This window comes from Gymnoscopelus microlampas (assembly GCF_963454915.1).
Source record: "Gymnoscopelus microlampas genome assembly, chromosome: 13".
NCBI classification, from domain to species: Eukaryota; Metazoa; Chordata; class Actinopteri; order Myctophiformes; family Myctophidae; genus Gymnoscopelus; species Gymnoscopelus microlampas.
Window position 1 is genome coordinate 22,937,679 of NC_139950.1, and position 23,713 is coordinate 22,961,391.

At 40.4% G+C, this 23,713-nt stretch overlaps 1 protein-coding gene across 1 annotated transcript in view; it reads left to right on the forward strand.

Moving 5' to 3' along the window:
* anapc1 (anaphase promoting complex subunit 1) overlaps positions 1-23,713 on the forward strand; it is a 62,682-nt gene that overhangs the window by 11,206 nt on the left and 27,763 nt on the right. The window contains exons 14-35 of the mRNA XM_084076908.1: positions 317-382; positions 2,211-2,348; positions 2,604-2,756; positions 4,969-5,029; positions 7,467-7,522; positions 8,389-8,520; positions 9,099-9,173; positions 10,484-10,764; positions 12,077-12,168; positions 13,082-13,230; positions 15,406-15,484; positions 15,894-15,930; positions 16,076-16,149; positions 16,496-16,674; positions 17,569-17,655; positions 17,736-17,875; positions 18,054-18,172; positions 18,282-18,412; positions 18,644-18,784; positions 22,495-22,647; positions 23,125-23,206; positions 23,557-23,648. Coding sequence (XP_083933034.1) covers positions 317-382; positions 2,211-2,348; positions 2,604-2,756; positions 4,969-5,029; positions 7,467-7,522; positions 8,389-8,520; positions 9,099-9,173; positions 10,484-10,764; positions 12,077-12,168; positions 13,082-13,230; positions 15,406-15,484; positions 15,894-15,930; positions 16,076-16,149; positions 16,496-16,674; positions 17,569-17,655; positions 17,736-17,875; positions 18,054-18,172; positions 18,282-18,412; positions 18,644-18,784; positions 22,495-22,647; positions 23,125-23,206; positions 23,557-23,648 — 2,517 coding nt within the window. The remainder of the gene's footprint in view (positions 1-316; positions 383-2,210; positions 2,349-2,603; positions 2,757-4,968; positions 5,030-7,466; positions 7,523-8,388; positions 8,521-9,098; positions 9,174-10,483; positions 10,765-12,076; positions 12,169-13,081; positions 13,231-15,405; positions 15,485-15,893; positions 15,931-16,075; positions 16,150-16,495; positions 16,675-17,568; positions 17,656-17,735; positions 17,876-18,053; positions 18,173-18,281; positions 18,413-18,643; positions 18,785-22,494; positions 22,648-23,124; positions 23,207-23,556; positions 23,649-23,713) is intronic.

Sequence of the window (23,713 nt, forward strand, 5' to 3'; positions counted from 1 at the left end):
GCGCGTCTTTTCCGGGACTTGGCAGAATCTAGTTGTATAAAAATGTAACAGGATATTTTTATACAACTAGTTTCTGACAAGTCACGGAAAATAATGGCGCCCAGGATACAGACGCCTCAGAGCCAGAGGAGGCGTCTTCCTTTATATTTCTATGGGTTGAAGACCAAGCATGCTGTGGAATTCTGGATCATTTGGAGAGGCTTAAGTGCAATATCACCTATTGTGATATTCATCACAATATGAAATGTAATGTTACACTTCACTGCTTTCTAGTATCTTGTATGTCTGATATTTAAACAATACTTCTGCTCTGCAGGACATAGATGCCATGTTGGTTCTGGAGGCCAATGGAAGTCTGGTTCTTTACACAGGAGTAAACAGGGTAAGGACTAAACTTAATTTTACTTCCATGTTCAAGATGTTTATTGCCTTTAAAAAGTAAAAAGAAATTGCACAGACACTAGAGATCTCGTTAGTCCGGTAATTGACGGTTTTGGACATTTTTCTTTTATGACAAAAGCCAGAAAATATTATTTCCCGGGGACATCCTGGCCAGTAAAAACAGTATAAAATACGCTGCAATTTATTGCTACTATCACAACCAATCACACATTTCAAATCTTCTGCCCCGCAAGTCTCTCTCTCTCTCTCTCACTCACTCACTCACCAAATTATCGTACCACAAATCATCAACAATGTACACATATTTGAAGATGAAGCATCCAATAGAGGTGCAAAGAGACTTCACAACAGCTGTACATTACTAGCACATGGATTAAAGTTTTTCATGGATCAGTCATTTTTATAAGATTGAGAATTGGAATGGGTCAAACTTGCTATCAGAAGCATCTTCCATGAAACCTTAATGGTCTCGGATATTTCATATAACGCAAAGGTTAAAGCCTCTGCAATTTCTTCAAATGTTTGGCTGTATGTAGAACAGCATGATCATAGTTTTAGAATGGTAATATCTAAACATCATAATTCTACAATTTGTGCGAGTCGTATGATAGCAGTAGTATAATAGCAGTAATAATTTTATTTGTGGGAATAGTTATTTTCTTCAAAAAGTTGCTTAGAACTCAAGAAATTATTCCTTAATGCAGGATCTAAAAAACATCGTAGTGAGATTTTGTTTTTGCTGTAATCCCTGAATATATACTGTATATACAAAATGCAGGTACAGTCGGTGTCAGTAACTGTAGTCCTTTTATAGTTTACAACACTGTATTAAGTTCAGAAGTCTTGTGGTTTGGGGATAGAAACTATCCCTTGGGGATAGAAACGTCACCCTATTCCTATGGGTGGCAGCTCAGTTCAGGTGATGTGCTATTGTTTTAACCACCCACTGTAGAGCCTTGTGGTCGTATTTTGAGCATCTTCTGTACCAGGCAGTGATGCAGCCAGTCAGGATACTCTTTACGGTGCACTTTACGGTGCACTTGGACAAGTATTCTGGAGTCCTTGATGAACCAGTAAGTCTGTGGAGGAAGAAGAGCCGTTGTTTTGCTGTCTTGACAACAGTGTGATGTGACCAGCCCAGGTCTTTGCTGATGTGAACCCCGAGGAACTTGAAGCTGCTCAATTTTTCTTCCACAGACCTGTTGATGTGTGTGCTCCCTGCAGCCTGTAGTCCACATTCATTTCCTTTTGTTTCGCTGACATTAAGATGGAGGTTGTTACCCTGACACCACAATGTCAAGATAACACTGTCACTTCCTCTCTGTAGGCTGCCTTATCATTATCTGTAATTAGGTCTGCGGTGGTGGTGTTGTCCATAAAACTTTATAATGGAATCTGAGCTGTGCGTGGCCACACAGTTGTTAGTGTTGAGGAGGAGCTGGTGCCAATCCGCACTACCTGGTGTCATGACGTTCTACAAAACTTTCCTTTGTGGCTTGATTTTTTGTGAGCATTCAATCCATGTCAGATGTCACCATGTATGTATATGTGCTGCTTTTTTAAGGTTTTATCACAACGTTATTTTAAGATGGTGGTTCTCCAGGCTTTTTCCTGCTTCTTTGGATCCTACATAGTGGAATCATTTCCTAGGGGCTCTATGCAACTTTATGAAGAAAATAATTATCTTATTATACAATACAATTATACAATTATTATTACTACTACCACAGCTACACAACTAACAAACTAACTAAATAAATAAATACATACATTTCTGAATTTAATTTGTTATACTTTTGTTCTCCCAGGTGAGTAAGGTGTTTGTCCCAGGCCTCCTGTCCCCTACCTTCAACCTGTCCAACCACATCCCATACCGCAGTACTCCACTGGACAACATCAGTACACCAGCCAATGCAGCCAGCAGACACATCCACAGGCTGGACGATGTATGTGTTTTTAATTTAGTTTATTGGTCACCATCATAGCAGGTTCTTGACAGTCACAAAAATACATAAAATACATAAAGAGTTTAGTAAGTTGTGATCTCACCTTTTTTGTGCTCACATCCCTATCCCCCATCTTCTCTCCTTCTTTCCGTTGTTTTTCCCTCCCACTTATTTGCCTCTCCATCTATCCTTCCTCTTCCCTTGATTCCGTACCTGCTCTCCCTCCCTCTTTCCCTCTTCTTCCCTGCATACCAGGCCGCCTTGCCCTCTCCAGTGTCAGGGTTGAGGCATTTGGAGAACAAACAGCACGACACTTCCTCCTGGTTGGATGACTACACCACTCCACTCCAGCAGCCCACGCCATACATCCACGCCCTCCGAGATCCTGTCTGCAACCGCGTCTCACTGGTGGGTGACCTGAATCTAGCAAAATTGCTTGATGAGCCTTAGATCGCTACTGCACACGCCTCAGAGATGGTGGACCTCCCCATAGAAAAGCCCTGGATGTGGCCTAAATTCTAAAATATATTTAAAACCAAGGCATTAAATACACATAAAACAATATTATTAAAAATATCCAAATCACTAGTAATAATAGTAAATATTGAAAAATAATACATTCATTATTTGCTTAAATGCTCTAAATATAGATTCATGCATTTATTATTAATCAGTAATAAATGTTTTAATATGTTAATCTGTGTAATACAAATCTGCCATTATAGCAGATATGGACGTGTGAAATTTGGTATGTGCAGTATGTGGATGTGTATATTGTATAGGTATATGTGTATGTGTATGTATATACAGTATATGTATGTGTGTGTTCAGGTATGCTTATGTATAGATGCGTAGGTGTGTGTAAATATCTACACATACATATATACATATATACATATATATACATACATACATACATACATACATAGAATTGCAATTTTTCATAAAATAATACATTTAATAAAAACAAATGTCAAAAGTTTCATAGATAAATTAAAAATCTAGGAAATTCCTTAAATTAGGGGGGGAAAACAACTTTTAAGAAGTAGTGAAAATGGAAGATCAACAAGCTCAAGTTTTGAAATCCACATTTTCAAACTTGTTTTGGAAATCAAATTTCTCTTTTGGGTCTCGAGCTTAAACGTTTGGGAACCCCCAAACTGCTCTGGCACACGCTTACCAGCCACAGTATATAACAAACAACTGATTGGTGTCTCGTCACAAGGAGCTGGTCAGCCTCGCATATTGCTTTGCAACCCATGTACACCTCCAAAGCCATAAACTGAGCATAATGTTCTGGGTGTCGAGTCCTGACCATCTCCAGCAGCAGGTGGACCATATTTCCTTCCTGCAGAGAGATTCTTGTTCATTTGAAGTAATTATGTTGGAACCCTCTTCATTAGGCACTGAAAGCATCTAGGTCAATATAGTCATTTCAAGGTGTTGTAGTGTGGAAGTGAAACACGCAGCATTAACAGGAGATGCCGGAGGACGGTTATTTCAAAATATGTGTGGTCCGTCTGGCCTTAAAATGCGACATGCAACAACACCTGGAAGGCTTTTCCTGTCACTGCTCTGTGTGTGTGTGTTATTCTTTTTCAGTGGTTGTGCCTAGGAAACAACATGGGAGTGAAAGTTTATGATTGTGTGTGCACTGTGCACGCATGCGTGTGTCTGCCTCTCGGGAGGAGTGCTGTCAGATTGAGTGTAGACAATTTTGACAGCCTAGGGACACACACACACACACTTGAAAAATGCACTCAAACAGGCACACATGTACTGCATACCCCTAAATGCCTATATAAACATAAACACAAATACATACATTCTTGCTTACATATACAATTATAATTTACATTTGAAGCATTTAGCACTAACAGATGTTCTTATCCAGTGCGGGGAAAAAGTGTATATACATCATGCACAGATCAAACAACGGATACACACAAACACATGCTCTTTTAATTACACACACACACACACACACACACACACACACACACACACACACACACACACACACACACACAGACACAGACACAGACACAGACACACACACACACACACACACACACACATTGACATACAGCATGTGTCTTAAGGCTGCTGTCATGACACATGCTACAAGCAATCAGTTAACCTTTTGTCCCCCCTGTCGTCTAATTCTGGAAGCTAATGCAGCTAGCTGGAGTTCCACAGGACCCACTGATTGAAGCCCTGTCATTACTCTGTAGAGACAGTCTCTCAGAATATATATATTTCCTTTCTTCGTTTAGTAGGGGTGCTCCACAACACTATTTATTATTCATGTTTGTAATGATGATGTGTAGTCAAAGAAGTTCTTCAATATGACATACACATGTAGACTTGGGCGCTATTTAATATGATGTGTATTTTAACAAACAATACAATAAAAATATATATACTTATTTACTGTATTGTATTGGACCTCAATACATTGATATTACCTCAATGACATCTTAAACTGCAGCAAGGCTGCCAATTGAGTGTTTGAAATGTGACATTTCCATTACTGACAAACGGTGTATGTTAAGTCTGTCTCTCTCCATGTTTGTTCCTCTGTCCCTTCCGCTCTCCCTTCTCTCTCCTTGGTATGCAGGAGTTGGGTAACGGGTCGATGCTGAGGATTTCTGTCCCTGAGGTTGCTACTTCAGAGCTGGGTGAGATTAACACTGGCTGCATTACAAGCAACATGGGCATGCACACACACTCACAATATTAAACATACACAAGCACACAACTGTATGTGGCAAGAGATTTGACCAATTACGATTGTATAACATTTTGTTTTTCGCATGTGGACACACACACACACACACACACACACACACACACACACACACACACACACACACACACACACACACACGGCTGAGTCATACTGCAGTTAGGATGTGGAAATTAGGTTTAAGTGCTGCTGCATGCTGCTAACAATGACGTAAAATGTTGATGGATGGAGGATATTATTTTGCACACACACACACACACACACACACACACACACACACACACACACACACACACACACACACACACACACACACACACACACACAAACACATCAATTGACTGATCATGATTAAGCCACCTACATTAGTAAAGAGTTTATTCCGTTTTATTCTTTTCTTCGAGGTTTGTGTTTTAAGGATAGATATAAATACAAAATAAACTAGAAAACTGTTCCCCACGGAGCACGGGTGTTCTCCAGGCTGCCTACCCAGCGCCCGCAAACTTTGGTCATAGCAATTTAGAATGGGAGGTGAAAAATCTAAGTTATACTGATAACTTGACCCCAGAGATAATGTGTACCGATTTGTGAGTTTTGGACAAAATCTGTTTGCTTGTAGCAAAAAAAATAATCTGGCACAAACCGGGCCTATACATTCTGTCATGATCCAAGGAATACAGGGAAAAGATGTTGATGATTGTACCACCTACGGTTCAAGAGTTATAGGCCAAAACGTGAAGTGGGCTGTCGCGCCACCATGAGGAGATTTTAGTAATGTGGGAGGGAGGTTCTTCCTTGGCTTAGTGGTAATGTGCGTGCAAAGTTTCCCAGCAATAGGGTGCTGCATTCATAATGTGTGGACTTTGTGCAAAACAGCCACCACCACAAACTTTGGAAGCCAATCATAGGGTGTGTGGCATTTCTTCCTTGGCCTATGTGTGTGCTTAGAGGAGACAATAGAATAGAACAGAGTATAATAGAATGGACAAAAACGAAAAAGAATAGAACAAATAAGGTAAATTCAGTGTCAAAGTAGCATCAGCAGTGAGAATGAAACACCAGCGGTATAGGTAAGAGTCAAGAACAACACCAAGATAACTGAAAATATAGATAAAATACAATATTGAACTGCTGGCCCTAGATACTGGATATTCACTGGAACTCTGAATGAGTGAACATATGTATGTACATACAGTCTATCAGTAAATATAAATATACAGTGAATATATGAATGAATACCATATAATGGACCAGTCCAGAATTATATCGAATTGAACTAATCATAACTAGTATTATTTTTGTTGCATATAAGGGGATCCAATAAGACAAATAAAATAAGTCTGCGTTGATGATTGGTGGGACTAACTTTGTAATTTGTTTCTGTTTAACCAGTTTACTAATGATGCTTGACCAGTCACATAAAAATTAACAGAGTAAGAAGGTTTGTGTCCTGCCAGTTCCTTTTAGCTATAGACCAATTATGTAGGGGTTGTTAGCACACATTGTGCCCTCACTATTATCATTTAGCCGGTTAAAGCTGAGGTGAACTAATGTATCTCTGCTTTCGTTTAAGCAACCACTAATTGGTGCCGGTGTCTGTTTAGACCTCAGGTTCCTCTCTTAATGTTAACCTTCCAACATCTAATCTCCCATAGTCTTTGTTACAGCTAGCCCTAGGAATCTTAAAAGCCTTCATACGCGTCCGTCTGTGTCCGCATTGTTCTGTGTGTGTATTATACTATGTTACTTTGCTCTGTTCCGTCCATTATTTAATAATTGATTCCACAGATGAGGTATTCTTCCTCTAATGAAATGGCATTTATCTACCTCTTCCTTGACCTTTGTTAGCTCTGCCGTCCAATTAAGATCACAGGAGGAAGTTGATTAGGAATCTGATTAGTGGAAGGAGAGAAATAACACTGTAACACTAATCATTGTAGCAATGATGGTGTTACTCTTATTCCTTCTTTTTTGTGTAGAGAATTTTAAGCAAACTTATAATTACCGTAAGCCAAATAAATGGTCTTACCTGATGTTTTCTTATGTGGTAATGTTCTACAAACACAAGAGACAATGTTTCCTGTTGAGCAAGATGACTGTAGAAAAGTAAACATTATTAATCAAACAACTGAGTGTCTGTTCCTTGTTGCCATATAATTTCCATATCAGGGAATTGCCTTTGTTATCAACAGCAACACAAAAATCATGCCTAATGCAAATTTAAAAACAATTATTTAGCAGTATTGAGGGATTATTATATGAAATTATGACATTTCCATTTGTAGAGCTTCCTCACCTGCATAGATCTGTCGAAAGGGTGACTCTGTTTCACTCTTTGTCTTACTCGCCTTTCTCTGCTCCCACACCAGTGAGGAAGTGCCTCCAGGCTATCCGCTTCATCCTGCCAAAGGAAGCTGCTATGAAGGTGGGTAAGAAAGAAAACAGTGGTGTGTTGAATAGAACAGGGTTTTGCTTTGCTACTAGGGTTAATACTTAACAAAGCTTTGCCATTCTGGACCATCACTTAACAAGATGTATTCAAATGTAACCTTTATTTAACCAGAAGAATCAGGTAAACCTGAGAGGTAAACCTCTTTTGCAAGTGAGACCTGACCAAGATGGGGCCAAAGCAGTACAACAAATTACAAAACAATAACAAGGAGTGCAACATATTCAACCAAAAATTATAAAATACAACAAAAAAATGAAAACATTTGCCAATACCACATTAGTACTCTAAACGTATAAACGAGCAGGACATAGACAGCGTGTCATGTGTGCAGACATTTACAATTACAATAGCCTTATTGATAAGTGTTCACAATAATACTAAATAAATACGCAAATACATGCACCTTGGCACTGTGAGTCGCCCGCTAATAACGCACCACAAATGACTTTTATCGCCTTCAATTGCTGCAAAATGACGCAAAGGTGTGACTTCCATCGGATGAGCCGTTCTCCAGAACTGCCCCACTGTGAATTAGCACACGGGTACAGGCCTGCACTTTTAAGCTTAAATGTTAATGTTACCCATTCTTCTCTGCAGACATGATCAAATGCAATGCTAATATATATTATACTTAAGAAAGTGTTTTGGAATAATACATAATACCTGTAACTATGATAGACCCACACTGATGTTCCTCCTCAAATCCAATGTTTTCAATCTAATGTCACGATTGTATTGTGACGATTGTATTGTGACGATTGTATTGTGATTGTGACTGTAATGTAATGTAATGTAATGTAATGTATTGTGTTTTATTTATGTTGAACTTTATCGTCTAGGTTTTAGTGAAGTGGTACAACATCTACAATGCACCTGGTGGTCCCGGCATTCATACTGAATGGAACCTGTTTGTCACCTGTTTAATGTCCCTCATGGGCTACAACACTGAACACCTGAGCTGGGCACGCAGTGTGAGTATGCTGGCATGTGACACTGTGGTGTACACACCGCCTCATTATGGGAAATGGAAGTTGTCTCTCTGTTTGTTTCTACGCTGTGAGATATCCTACTATAATTCTAGTAACCTATGGTGAAGTGGTGTCACAACCCGGTTCTCCTCAGTGGCTGGACCAATTGCTCTGATTTTGCACACAGCCATTGACCATTACCATCTGAACGCAACTGTGAAGCCCGTTTTTTAATTTCATCAAATCTCAGCTTCTTATCAGCGTTTATGTGTCAAACAATGTCGCCTCCCGGGTTGTCAGATCATGTGCGCATATCCCCCCACGGATGCGTCGACCGGGTATGGTCTAGTTATATATGATCATAGGCACCTAGTGCCCTTGTTTTTAAAGCGCTCTAATCAGGGTTTGGTTAGGTCTGGAACACCAGGTGATGGCAATTAACAATGTGGTAGCCAGCACAGCAGTCCCTTGAGTACTGGAGTTGAAAACTGTTGTTGTATACCATGATGTATGGATGTTGTGTTATGACTGCTACAGCTAGCTGTTTCTTGAGCTGCTTGCACCTGTTTTTGTCCCTCCAGCTCCACTTTGAAGTGCCTCTCTCTCCAGTGATTGCAGCCAAGAAGGCTCGTCCCTCAGACGGAGGCTCTGATGAGGTTGGTGGTTAGATTCCCTTTGATTTATTTTTTATTCTTTTCACTGCTTAATTTTCACATTTTCCTTGTCAGGGGTGCAGGTTTAAAAAAAGTACTACTCCCTAATATTAGCATAGACATGATTGTTTAGAAAGACATCAGCCCATGTCATTATGGATAATTTATCGTTTTTTCTTGTTTTCATAAGTTTCTGTTTTGCGTGCTGTGCTGATTGAATTTATCATTTTAGAGAACATGCAGGGAAAACTGGAAATGTGTATAATTGTGATCATCCCATGAAGCTTTGAATTCATGGAGATGTTTTTGTTTTTTTCGCATTCCCGATCCAATAATTCAATATTTGCTGTGTCCGCTGCGGTAGGAGACCAAAGCAAAGCTATATAAAAGAATAATATAAACTCCAAAACAACTCTCACAGTGCAATCTCTGTTAAGCCTACTGATGCTCCAGGTTCAGAGAGAATGGTTTTAAATATGGTTTTGCTCTTGTTAAGATAAGTGTCCTATTAACTTAAATTAGTCAATTATTGGACAAAAACATCTCTGTTAATTCAAGGCTTCATGGGGTGAGTAATTGATAGGTGAAGTATTGCTTTAACGCATTGGTTCTCAACCTGTGGGTCGAGAACCAAATCTGAGTTCATGTGGGCCCACATGATTTTGGGGGGTTCCCCAGATGACATTAAAGTGACAATTTTAATGTCATCTGGACTTTTAACACATCGGGTGCCAAACGCGGTCTGAACCGTGTGTTTACATAGTGGCGGTTCCGAAACTTCGGTGCCGAACACGGTCTGAACCGTGATTTCAGTCTTTTTGTTTTTTTCGTTTTTCTCCGCGCGGGCGGGGCTAGAGCAGCTCTGGGAGCACCCGTTGTAATCCTGCGAAGGAAGTGCCAGATCGCTCACCGGAAACATTTTTTTTTCCCCCATCCGCTTCCTGTCTATTTCCTACTTTGAAACGCCTATATCTCCGAATCTGTTTCCTGTGGGGAAAACCGGTCATGCGCGATGCGCGATCCCCCCCCCCCGTTGTAACCCCGCGAGGGGAATGTTATGGTTCCAGGCAGTAGCCAGGCTCATGGCAGAACATGAATCGATGCTTTTTTTTGCGTGGATTTGCTTGTAACGCACGCGGAAACTTTAAACAGCAAAGCGCAGTCAATGGGGAGAATGCTGGCACCCACGGTAAGTTGTTATGAAAAAATGCTGGCACCCGATGTGTTAAGAACTTTTTCAAATATGATTATTTTGGGGGGAAAAGGTTGAGAAACACTGCTTTAACGGACCTCTTCATGACTTCCCTGTGAAGGACTGGGAGCACCTCATGGGCTCCCACTACCACCGTCAGATGGCCAGGCAGCCTGTGTGTGGACCGACGGTGTCCTACCCTGCCCCTGCTGGCAATGCCACCCCTCCCTCGGACACGGATCATTCCAGTTCGTGCCTGAGGTTGGACAGTTCAGCTCCTCTGTTCTCCCACATCCCTGCCTTGTTCTATGTTCTCCATCTGCTCTACCAGGAACTGCTGCTGGATGAGTTACAGCGAGCTGGAGCCAAGTCTCTGGTCTGTGTGCTGCAACAACTGGCCAGGTAGCTGTGGGTCTGCAGGAAGTGGCGTGTAGGGGCTGTCACAATTACAACATTTAAGTTGACGATTAATTGTCACACAAATAATTGTGATTAACGATTTCATTGGGTTTTTGGCATTGGACATGGAACATATGAATACAAATTAAATGTATGTTTGCCTTTTAGGCTTCGTAATCAAAAATTGGCACAGGGCAGATATGACAAATAACTTATAAAAATTACTGACATATTTAATAATTTTCACCCCACACCAAAATGTACTCCAAATTCAACTTACGCTGCCCTCATTCTTATATTATGTAACAAATACATAAGAATAATACAACGTTAAGTGACAGGAGCATTTAAAGCCATGAGAAAAGAGTGGAGTTAGAACCAGTATGGACATTATTGACATGGATAATTAGTGGACAGGATCATAAAAATAATAAATATGTTCTTTATTAGTTATGTTATATTATTACATTTAAAATATATTTTATTTTAATTGTTTTGGCAAAGTATACATGTCCAAATACCACAGTGTGAGGATAGAATAGATTACCCCTAATACTTCTATGTACATTAATACTGGGTAAACTATGTAACACTTGTGGTTAGAAATAAGAAAAGATGGTAATTACACTGAAGTCTGTTTGTTAATAAATAGATGGTAATTAGTTACACTCAAGTCTTTCTCTGTTTTTAACCCATTAAGACCTGGAACTGTGTCATTTTTAGATTGGAGTTAAAAAGCATTATTTTACACTTTGGGCTATTCAAAAATAGCAGATCTACAAGCTCGTAGTGCGGCACTCGGTGCCGTGCTACGAGCTTGTAGATCTGAGCTTGTAGATCTGCTATTTTTGAAAATTCGTGAAAATGTGTGCAAATCTTAGAATATGTATATTTTTAAAGCGAACCGTTTTTAACTCAAATCTTTGCTTCTGGGGGATCCCTGGAACAAAATATTTTGATGGGGGTCTGCGGCCAAATACATATCATTTTGGGGGTCCTTGACATGAAAAAGATTGAGCACCACTGATATAGAAACATACGTTTTCCAGAATACTGTTGAGATTTAGGAGACATGTAGAATCGGCTTCAGGTCTCAATGGGTTAATAATGAATTGATGGTAAGTCTGTTTCTTAGTGAATAGATTTTGGGGCAAAAGATGTGGGATGCCAGTGATGAGAGAGGACTGAGATTTTCACATTTGTTTTACCACTGGGTGGTAACTCGTTAGATTAAGTACTAGTTAACAGTACTAGTACTCTTAACCTTATTATTTGATAAGAAATATAGATTTTCACAACTATTCTGTATATCCAGGGACCTGCAGTTGCAACACTATGTAGATCAGTACTGGAGAGACTACCCTTCATTCATCAGCAGCTTCACTGAAACATGCCTCATAGACCAAGGTAAGACATATTTACCAATTCATTAGTGGTGCAAGAGATAATCAAAATAATCAATCTGATAAATTATAACAAAATAATCAATTTGAAATGTGTTTTTCTAATGTCTTCCAAATCTTTCAAAAAATACGGAAAGACTGGCATTTGAAATCGGCGCACGTTCCCACAGGATGCCAAAACTACCAGCAAATTGCAGTCATTTCAAGCGAGGGGAAACATGGTTGAAAGTTTTCTTGAGCACATGACAGTACAGTTCAATACACGGTCAGCTAATATGATTTAAAACCCAAGATTTCCATTGGGGTCCTTTGCACTAATGACGGACAGATGTAAAGTACACTACTATGCAAAACATCATAAAAACATTTTAAAAATAAGAGACAAAAAATATGTACAGTAAACAGTTGGAGGGGGGGGGGTATTAATGGTATTGATAGCCTGAAGAAGGCTTTTGTCGAAATATTGGCAGCTTTGTAATAGAACAGTTTTGCCTGCGAGGTACAGGGATAGTGAAGTGCTAGGGAGTGAGTAAATTGGGAGTGAGACTGCTATAGACCATATTCACACGGCGGCTATTAAGGTAAATGCCACCCCGTTGCCACCCCGTTTTTTGCCAACCTGGTCACCGTGTGAATATGGATATGGTCTATGGGGAGTTTATTCTACAGTTGGGAGCTTTGTCCAGGGTGTTATAGGAAGGGTTCAGTCCTGTGTTAGCTGATCTGAGTGAGCAGGAGCGGTTACCTAATTGAGTCCTGCCTTTTTGAATGTACATGCAGTAGAAATGACAAGTAATGTGGATCAATATTTTAGTTGTTCGGATCACTGTAAAACAAATCTGAACAACAAATCTGAACACAATATGTGAGGGGAAACCTCACATATACTGTGTTAATGACACACACACTCCTTTCAGCTCAGATTGGCCAGATGCAGCGTCCGTTATTCCTGAGGGCGGAGCCTCCCAGCATCTTCAGTTGGCTCAGCAGCTGTCTGAGAGGGGAGGAAGTCCTGCCCTTCCCCTTCCTGCCAGGCATCTGCCAGAGGACGAGGCTTTTGGTTCTGGTATGGGAACATTTTAAACACACACCCCCAATTATGACAAAAATACTATCTTCTGAACTGTTCTCCACTGACATATCATCTAATTTTATTACTATCTGATTTTCATCAGAGTTTGACAGCAACTATGCAATGACTCAATACAGTGTATTCTCATCAAATCAGAACAAAGGGCCATTTAATGTACATTAGATCTGTAACTCGGTACCTGACATATGGTGCAATTTGGTGGTCAAACGTCATCTGGCAATGAGCTACGTGACTATGCACACCTCTACACAGACAATGTACAAATGGATACATTAACTGTGAGGATTTTACTGCGTAGGTTTCCCTTGGTTTTCTGTTGGTGAACATAAAAGGCAATTTTCTGTCATAAGTACATGGAGAAGAGTGAGGTGTGATTTTAGAATGTATGTGTGTATGTTTATATTTATCGCAGTTCGTCTGTCCGGACGGGCACCATCTGTGTCTGAGATTATTAGGTGAGGTCTCACCTGACGAAGACCACATTTCTTTGGTTGAATCTCACATTGATGAACAAGCCAAGCCAGAACCAATTTAACTTCCACCCATAGGGGGCGCCACAAATGACATAAATGTCACTGTTTGTTGCAGAAATTTGATTATTGACGTCAAACAAGGTTTTGATACTCCGTACCTGTTGCCTGTAGTTGCCTGCGCACCTTCCTCGCATGCTCACAGTCTCTCCCCGTGACTGACACAACCCTGGGTAGGCAACCCAGCCTGGCGCAGATCTGCTCTCCGAGGAGTATGTCCTGTATTTACACACGTGGGAGTGTGTACGTGTAGTGCTGATGTCCTCATACATCTTCATCCAACCTTCATTTAACCACATAAGGAACACCAAATTGAGTCCAAACATTTGTTTACAATGATTATCCATCACACCCAGACCAGCACACGGACAGACAGGTGGGCAGACAAACACTGACAGACAGGCTGGTGGAGAGACTTGCTGTAAGGCAGACCGACTTCAGGCCAGTGGAGAAAGACATAAATAATAGAATTCTAATCTTTATATGCTGGCCAACATGTGGAATATTGATTGAATACAAGACATTAATGAAGGAAAAAATCGAAATGTCTGTCTACCAGCCTGAGAGAGACGCATACTGCAAATTCCTAACATGTCTACATGTCATGGCAATAAAGTCTTCTGATTCTGATTCTGTAAACAGACCGTCACAAAAAACAGATGGTCATGCAGTGTTTGTCTGCAAAATGTGTCCGTCTCTCTCTGTATAACTGATATGAATTTAATGTGAACAAGCTAGCCTTGCAGTTCATCTCCATATAGTTTGTGACGCTTCCTGTATAGAGATAAAGTTGAAAGACAAAATATATTGTTAGACTGAGGGTTTTACAGGACACTTTGCAGAAATCTTTGTCAGTTTATGTAAAAAATGCTAGTGTTTTGTACTTAACACATTCCCTGCCATTGACGGAGATCTCCGTCATTTCAAATCCACCTGTTCACCGCCATTGACGGTGAACAGGTAAAACTTTATTTAAAAAAAATATATATATACTTTATACTTTATAAAAAAAATATACATATATATATATATATCAACATTTACACACCTACTTGTTGCCTTCCAAAAATGTGTGGCAAACTGCCGCTTGAACTCATCAATCACGTGAAAGGAATATGTGTTGAAACATTCTATGATTGTCTTTAATGTAATGGTGTACCAAATCAAATCAATGTCCCAAAACATAGAGCTTGTCTCATCATGACACAGCCATATAATAACTTAACGTTCATGTACGACTTGAAGTCTCTCATGTAAGCCCTGGCTTGAATGATGCTTAACAGCAAAGCATCCTGGAAATAAAAAGTGAATCATTATGTGAAGGTTGGATAAGTTCCCTAGCCCTCAGTGCTTAGCTTTGACTCATAATATGAGACATACAGTACAGTACTGTATGTCTTGTTAATGTGCTTGTCCAGTTTTGTTCTGGTCTAAATGCGCAGACGATGCTGACTTTTTTCTGTCTCTCTTCTTGTTGGTCTGTTCTCCTGTCCTCCTCTGCTCTCTCTCTCCTCATAATTCTCCCTGTCCCATTTCCCCCTCTGTTGTTCCTTCTCTTCATTGTCTGTCTCTCTCACTATTCTCTCTGCCTTGTTTTCTTCCTGATCTTTTCTATCAGAGTTATGCTCTCTATATCGTTGGTGATGAGAATGCCATCTCATCTGACATCTCAAAGTACCTGGTTAAGCTTACTGCAGGTGAGTGTCTAATGTTGGTATACATAATTTGACTTTATTCAGTGTGTGTGTCCATATGCATTTTTTATATTAGGGGTGTAAATAACAAGCATCGTAATGGAAAGATAGCATATGGATTCTACAAAAAAATACAACCGATATGAGATGATATCTTGTGCCCGACTAACAGTCATACTCTACTTACATCAGCTCTCAAACAAGCAAAGTGAAATACAATTGAAAATGATTTTTATCATTCACAAGGTGATTTTTCTTAGCATTTTTTTATTGACATGACAAATGGACGTGTTTCGGCTATTCAGGCCTTCATCAGCGTTTGAATCTCTCTCCCTCTCTCTCTCCTTCTACACTCTGTTTCTGTCTTCTCTACTTAAAACATCTCCTGCTTCCCTTCTACCTCCTCTCTCAGGTCAGAAGTCGTGTGTCAGTGAATCAACCTATAGAAGGTAAACCAGGTCTTATTTTCTGTATTTCATCAACAAAAATCTATCTAATGGTAAAGCACACTCCAGAAAGCTAATGCTAAAGTCCTTGTAAGTTTCATTTTTTCTATTCAGCTGCAATTGCTAATGCTCTGTGTGTTAATTCCAGGCAGAGCAGTATGAGGTCTGAGCCGTCCAACGAGAGTCTGGCTGAGAAGCTTGTTGTCTGGCTTACCTCAGCAGGTGAGACAAGCACATGTTTATAAAATAACAATAAGCAGGCCATATTAACTGAGTGAGATGGACTCTGGTGGGGTTTCCATCACAGGCCAGCATGGGTCATGGCTTCCTGCTTACCTCCAATCTCAGGCCTGCAGTGCCCCTATGTGGGCCATACTGCTGGCCTGAGATTGGTTTTCTTCTACCCACCTAATTTAAACTTGGGACAGCTGGTAAATGCAGTTAGTTATCTATACATCCATGGAATGGAATACATGGAATATAAAACTAGCAGTAGGATCAGTCACAAAGACCAGAACTTTGAAGGACTGCTCTATTATCTCATTTTCTCTTCCTCTCATTCGTCCAGGCTTCACCCTGAAAGATTTGGAGTCCGTCCCATTTGGTGTGGCGCTGCCAATCAGAGAGGCCATCTACCATTGTCGGGAACAACCGGTTTCAGATTGGTCGGAGGAGGTCTGTCTGTTGATTGGGCGACAGGACCTGACCAAGCAAGCTCACAAGATGACCTTGGCCAAAAACAAGGCAGTAAGGGTTTACGCTCTAAGGGTTAAAGGGAAATTTCACTTTAAAACACTTCTGAGGTCTACTCTGGCTTTTGTGTGCACCCCACTACAGTTTTTAATTTGCTTTATTCAATATTTAAATATTAGATCAGACACGCCCCCCTCCTATCGAAGCCCATTCAACTTCAAATTCCATATTGACCATATTACACTCATTGAAACGCATGGTTCTGGTGATTCTGGTGACTGATGTTGTCCTTCTAATGCATGAAGGGACCGCCATTTTTTGATTACTTTTTTATTTTAAATGTTAGAATCGAATGAATAAATAAATAAATAAAATGAAAAAATGGTAGTTCTTTCCCTGATTGGATGAAATTGGTATCCCGTGTTAACTTAGAACTGGATATACAGGGGGATCCCCGGTATCAGAATCGGAACCGGTATTGCTATCAAAAAATAGAACTATTTAATACTTATTTTGAAAAATTGCTTACTACACCTTTTTAATACCCTACTTCGTTGTACAACAATGTTGTGCAAAAGTAGCGAAAATAGACTATTTACAATCTTTTTTTTTTTGTGGTAGTGGGAGCTTGTGGGAGCTTCTTTGATGTATTGTGAGCTTGTAGATCAGCTATTTTCACTACTTTTGAAAGATTTTGAAAGTGAAAGTGGTTACGGTATGTCTGTCTGTGTATTTTGTAATTATTTAACCACTGAAAAATATTAACAAGAGCTTTTCACTAAATAATAACTACATTTAGATCCATTGGAACAAGGACATTTTTTTCCATGTCCTGAAAAGTAACGGCTTCTTTGGACATAAAAAGGTTTCTGCCCGACAATGACTATATGGACCTAGCTTTACATGTGCGTCTCTTCACTGTGTGTGTTTGTCTGTTTGTGTGTCCAGTCTGTAGGCTCGGGTCTGACTCTGGAACCTCCCACTACCACAGAGGCCGACGAGGAGGAGGACGGGATGTCTGACATCATCCAGGAGGTGAGAGGGTCCAGCTCAATCTGGTTCAGCACCAGCCTAAAGAAATACATCCTCTGTTTTAACCACCCATCCTCTTTCAGGTGACGGGTCTGATCTGGAGTCAGGACCTGAGGGTCCATGAGGTTCGCAGGCTACTCCAGAGCTCCAGGCCTGTGAGGGTTAGTGTGGTCCAGCTACCAGAGGTGTCAGACCATGAGTACATAGAGGAGAAAGAGAACAAGTGAGTTAAGTGGTGTGGTACATGCATTTTCAAATGTTCGTCTTCTCTATTTTTCTTTAATTTAATTTCTTCTTTCACCTTTGTGTCCCACATTTTCTCTCACTCTGTGTCACTCACCCCCCCCCCCCCTCCTACAAACACTATTCTTCCTCCTCCCTCTCTGCCCCCTCACCCTCAGACTCCTCCAGTTGTGTCAGAGGACCATGTCTCTCCCAGTGGGTCGAGGTCTGTTCACTCTCTTCTCCTATCACCCTGTACCAACCGAGCCCCTGCCAGTTCCCAAACTCAATCTCACAGGTAATAATATTCTTTCCCCATCATGGAAACATGATTTATTTTGTGGAAACTCTTGACTGGTTGGTTGATTTGGTAGATGGTATAAAAAGTCTGTTTTGATCCTGTCCAGGTCGTGCTCCTCCCAGGAACACCATGGTGGACCTGAACAGTGGTAACATTGACGTTCCTCCCAATATGACCAGCTGGTCCAGCTTCCATAATGGAGTGGCTGCTGGACTAAAGATAGCCCCTGCCTCACAGGTATGTGTGCGTGTTTGTATTTTGATATCTGGGTATCTTTGTATTGTTTGTATGTATGTTGTTTTCATCACTACACAAATTAAGTTCAGAAAGAAAAATAAAGTCATTTGAAACTAAAGACGTTTTTGTGTGTTATATTTCTTTCATTTCAATTAGCAGTGTATCCATATCCAATGAAAAGTTGCTGGCCTTTGGACTAAATAGCATGTGTATTGTATGTTTGTATTTAAGGTGGACTCAGCATGGATAGCCTACAACAAGCCAAAGAGTCCTGAGCTGGCCAATGAGTACGCAGGCTTCCTTATGGCTCTGGGACTCAATGGACACCTCACCAAGCTGGCCACACTCAATATACATGACTATCTCACCAAGGTAAACACATCTGTTCACTTTGTCATTGGCCCAGTTCACTGGGCATGCTAGAGTCTATACCAGGATGCATGGGGTATAAGGTAGACCTCTTCCGTAAAAGCGAAAAAAAGAAAGAAAGTACATTTTCATCAATACTGCATTTCAACTATAAATATCGCTAACCTCTGTCACCAAGTTGCTGCTGTTGCCATCTCGACCAACCAAAATTGTAGTTTGAAAATGAATCCATGATGTAAGACAGGGTTGATGGAAATCTTTTGTTCCGATTGTAGATTAGAGTTGGTCTGTTTGATTACAGTGGGTATACTGTATTTTCATCACAAATGCATATTGCTTCAATGGGAAGTAACATGAAAGTAGGTCAACAAGACTCGTCCCTCTGTGCATTTTACCCACATAGAGAATTAGCGCAACTTACCTCCAGTTGTCTGTGTCTTGTGTTTATTCAGCTGAATGTTTTCTGTAGATCAAGTACGGTACTCAGCCGATGGACACAAAACAAATCATCCACAGCCTCTCCTCCTCACACTGAAGTGACTTTAGTTTCTCCCCAAAAACATTTTGAATGGTCACAGTCAGTGATGATGATATTAACTAAACAATGTTTATAGTAAGCTTAGTTTTTATATCACACACCATATGCCTTCCTTTAACTTTCACCAGCAAAAATAAATAAATAAATACATTTAAAATCGCGGCAATGAGCTCAACCCCGTGGTATGCATCACATAACTGTGGTAATGCGGTTATTGTACCCAGCCCTAGACAGTCCATCACAGAGCTGCAATTGTCTGGCTGCAAAGTCAGGACCTTCTTCAGTTAGACAAGACTGCTAAATACCCAAAAGAATTTAGGCATGACCACTGTTATTCACAGATCCTTATGTTAGCATGTATTTGTTTCTGTTAATTTAAATGCTCTACACGCAACTCCTGAAATATTGCAATATGCAGTACAGTCTATACTGTACTTAATTGACTAGCATATAGGCATGTAACGATTTATCGTGAGACGATTAAAGTCAATTCAAACTGGAAAGCGATGCAAACAGCAGAGGGCGCAATCTAGTTAGAGTCTCTTCCTTGTTCACCGCCTACTATTTCTGTCTGCGTTCTCTCGTAACTCACTGAACTGGCAGTTGTGCAATAGGCTACGTTCACCAGGCCGAACGTCCTCTCAGACTATGAGATCTAAACAACTAGGCACTAGCGCTGCATAAAGAGGGAAATGTGCATCGCATGTAGGCCTAAACATGTTTATTTGATCGATGAATTTCCCAAACTATACCGTTTACTGAGAGGACCTGACGACGACGTTGTCAACAGTCTGATTTAAACTCTGCAGGGCACTGAGGTTCTCCAATTGAGAGATTAGTTAAGAATTCATTGATTAATGTAAACGAAATTCGCTATATATCTGAAACTGTGTTGAAAGGAGTTTGACGTTTTCAGCGGTCTGATACAATTGTTAAATGATTAAATCGGATTATTATTCATTGAACTCTGCAGCCACACTGAGGCGCTCCAGATAAGCATTTTTAATTAGAATCCTTTCAGTTGTAAGTTTCCCTTTATTACACATGTAAATGTGTTTTGTGCGTGTTCCTGTATGCTGAGACTGTAGCATAGATTAAAAAAACTAACGAACATGTAAATCCCAAGCTTGTATGCATGGCGCATGCACGTACACACACAATCGCGCACACATATTTGTCTGAGTGAGTAAAGATCAGAGCTGTGAACACACATCAGAGCCAGGGAACCAGTCAAACTGAAAGTCTTTGTCTTTGAAAACCGTGAACCAGAGTGAGCCATCTCCCAGTTTCAGATGAGCAAAATAACAGGATGCTGCTAGCAAAATGCCATCAGATAGGACTAAATTCTGCTAAATCAAAAGTACAGCTGATCAAAAAGAATGATCCGGGGTTGATTGTTCATTCACTCTGAACTCAAAATGTGACTTGAAAATAATATGGCAACGGCATTTATGGCATATGTTTTCTTGCTATAAGGCTTTTTGAACCTGCATGAAATAGATGTACAGGGTAGTGTACATGATAAATGTAGTTAACTTTACATCTAGGCTTGTCACACTATGTCACACAACAGACATATCTGTGATCAATTAATAACAAATGAGCCAAGGTGTGAGAGAGATGAATTGAAGGGTTTCAATTGTATTGAACTCAGCAACATCCAATTTAGTTTCTCTTCAAATTCTCCTGCAATGTATTTCTGATCGCACAAACAACTTTTTTTCACAATTTGACCTGACTGGCTGTCATTAAAGACAGGCAGCCTTTATTACTGTAATAACTTGCATCTTGCCCTTTTTCTCATGTAATACATTAGAAAACGGGCAAGATGCAAGTTAGTTAAGTTTGTGTGTGTGTGTGTGTGTGTGTGTGTGTGTGAGACAAGAGATTTAGTGAACTGAGCTTGTGTGGCTGTGTGGTCTGCTACCATTGTGTGTTAGTATTTTGTCCAATAAATGCGTGGGTTATTACTGTAGCTGTAAATAAATTATGTAATTTAGAATCTGCCTACAACAGCTGTCATACAGCCTAGTGTGATACTAGATGTTGACACTGTTGTGAACACATCTGATTCTGGGACGCCGGCATGCCATGAAAAAGCACACACATGGGCAGCTTTAATAGGTTCTGTGTAAAAAATGTAAGCAAAGCCGGCATTAATTATGGCTCATGTTTACGCCACTACTGCATGATCCCTGTACAAAAGTGGCAACAGAGACACATACAGGCACACTGAATTGAATGCTGTCCACAGGGGTCTAATGAGAGATGCAGCCCCTGGTGAGCAGTCATTTCTTCCCACAGAGAACATGCCAGAGAACAATTGGTGACATAATGTGATGTTTACATTTTAAAGGAAAACACTGTCAATGTTAAGCAGTGGATCAATGTGTAGAGCAAGGTATTAACACTGTCAGGATTTAGGGGCCACCCATACTTAAATAAATGCCTTCATGGTTTTGAAAGGTAATAAGTGTCCAACAAATGTCAAATTCTGACATGAAATGGTACACTGTAAAATCTTTTTTCCAAATGCACTATTTAAAATGATGTTGAACTTTGGTTGAACTTTGGGTTGTATATTGCTACCTGTGAAAGGTATAAATCCGAATATTTTCCTTGTTCTGTTGATTCTGTGCACGGTGATCAGAAGAACCGGAAGTAGTGATTCCTTTTTGGCACCCTGTCCCTAACTATTTGAGCATGAGAGTTGCACACAAAACATCTCATAATCTAGTAGAGAGTCCAGGATGAACCCTACTGATTTTGCTAATCCAATGGCCTTTCCTATAATGCTATCCTTCGGTCAACCTTTCTAATTGGGTTTCTAACAGCACAGTTTCTAAAGGGCTGGTAGCGCAGATTTGAGATAAGATTGTGAATTATTCACTAAATGGATGGTGATCTATTTTTGTGTACATAATTATAGTTCCTGCCCCCATCCGTAATTTGGACTTGCATCATTCCCTTGTAGCTGTACAACTCAAGGCTCTACCAAAGTCCAACATTGCTTTAACACCTACTGTATGTGATATAAGTATTTTCCTGAAACTAACTGAACTGGCCTAATAACGTTTAGATTCATCATCTGTGTGAAATGATGTTTAAATCTGCCATATTCATCCGTCAGGCCCACTTTATATCTGTTAACTGTATCCCTCACACTCTCTGTCAGGGTCATGAGATGACCAGTATCGGTCTGTTACTGGGTGTGTCATCAGCCAAACTGGGAACTATGGACATGTCAATCACCCGTTTGCTCAGCATCCACATCCCCGCCCTGCTCCCGCCCACTTCCACTGAGCTAGATGTTCCACATAATGTACAGGTGTGTGTGTTTGAACAGTTATATAACTACGGTGTATGTTTGATCTGTCATAATAACATAAAGTACAGGACAGGTGTGTGTGTTTGATATGTCATATAACATACAGTACATATGGGGGTATGATCTGTCATATAATATAACATATTAATATGTATTTGGCCACAGACCCCCATTTGAAAATACTTTGTGCCCAGGACCACCATACAAGATTTGTGTTGTCTTTCAAAAATATTCCACGCAACACGTTGTGAGCTTGGCTACTTTCAAATAGCCATTGTATATACTGTACAATAGGGTTAAAGTGTGGGCAAACAAATTTCGATTAACTCATCTAGCTGGGGACCCTGTGGTACCCTGGGGGTCCCCGGAGTGGGCCCCACTTTGAGAACCACTGACATACACTGCAGGTGTGTGTTCGGGTGGCCATGTGTCCTTATGGATGTGTTTGATTCTCCTCTCTCCTCTCCTGCTGTACAGGTCGCAGCGGTGGTAGGCATTGGACTAGTGTACCAGGGAACAGGACATAGACACAATGCTGAGGTCCTGCTTGCTGAAATCGGTACATTTATTTTTCTTTCCCCTGACTTTCCTGATTTTTGGGTGCTCCTGCCTCAGAGCCTGCGAGTATGGAATTGCTTCATTTTTTGTGGTCACCTGAGCAGAAGGGCTGAAAACTACTTATAAAGAGCAACAGTTGGAAAGCCTACATTTTAGGAGTGACAGTTATAAGCCCAGCAAATCTAAAATACGTCTCAGAGAGTCTCATCTTTCTGTAACCTGTGTTCATGCAGATTCAGGTTGAAATTAGGTTAGATTTTTGGTCATGAAATTGAATTTTTACACCAATTTATTGACAATAACCTGGTGTGTTGGTAAATACATTCAGTAAAGTTGTTGTGTGTTTTCTAGGCCGGCTCCCAGGTCCTGAGATGGAGTTCTCTACAGATAGAGAGTCCTACTCGTTGGCTGCTGGACTGGCACTGGGCATGGTCTGTCTGGGGGTGCGTATCACAAGACGCACACACACACACACACGCACGCACGCACGCGCGCGCAATTTGCACAC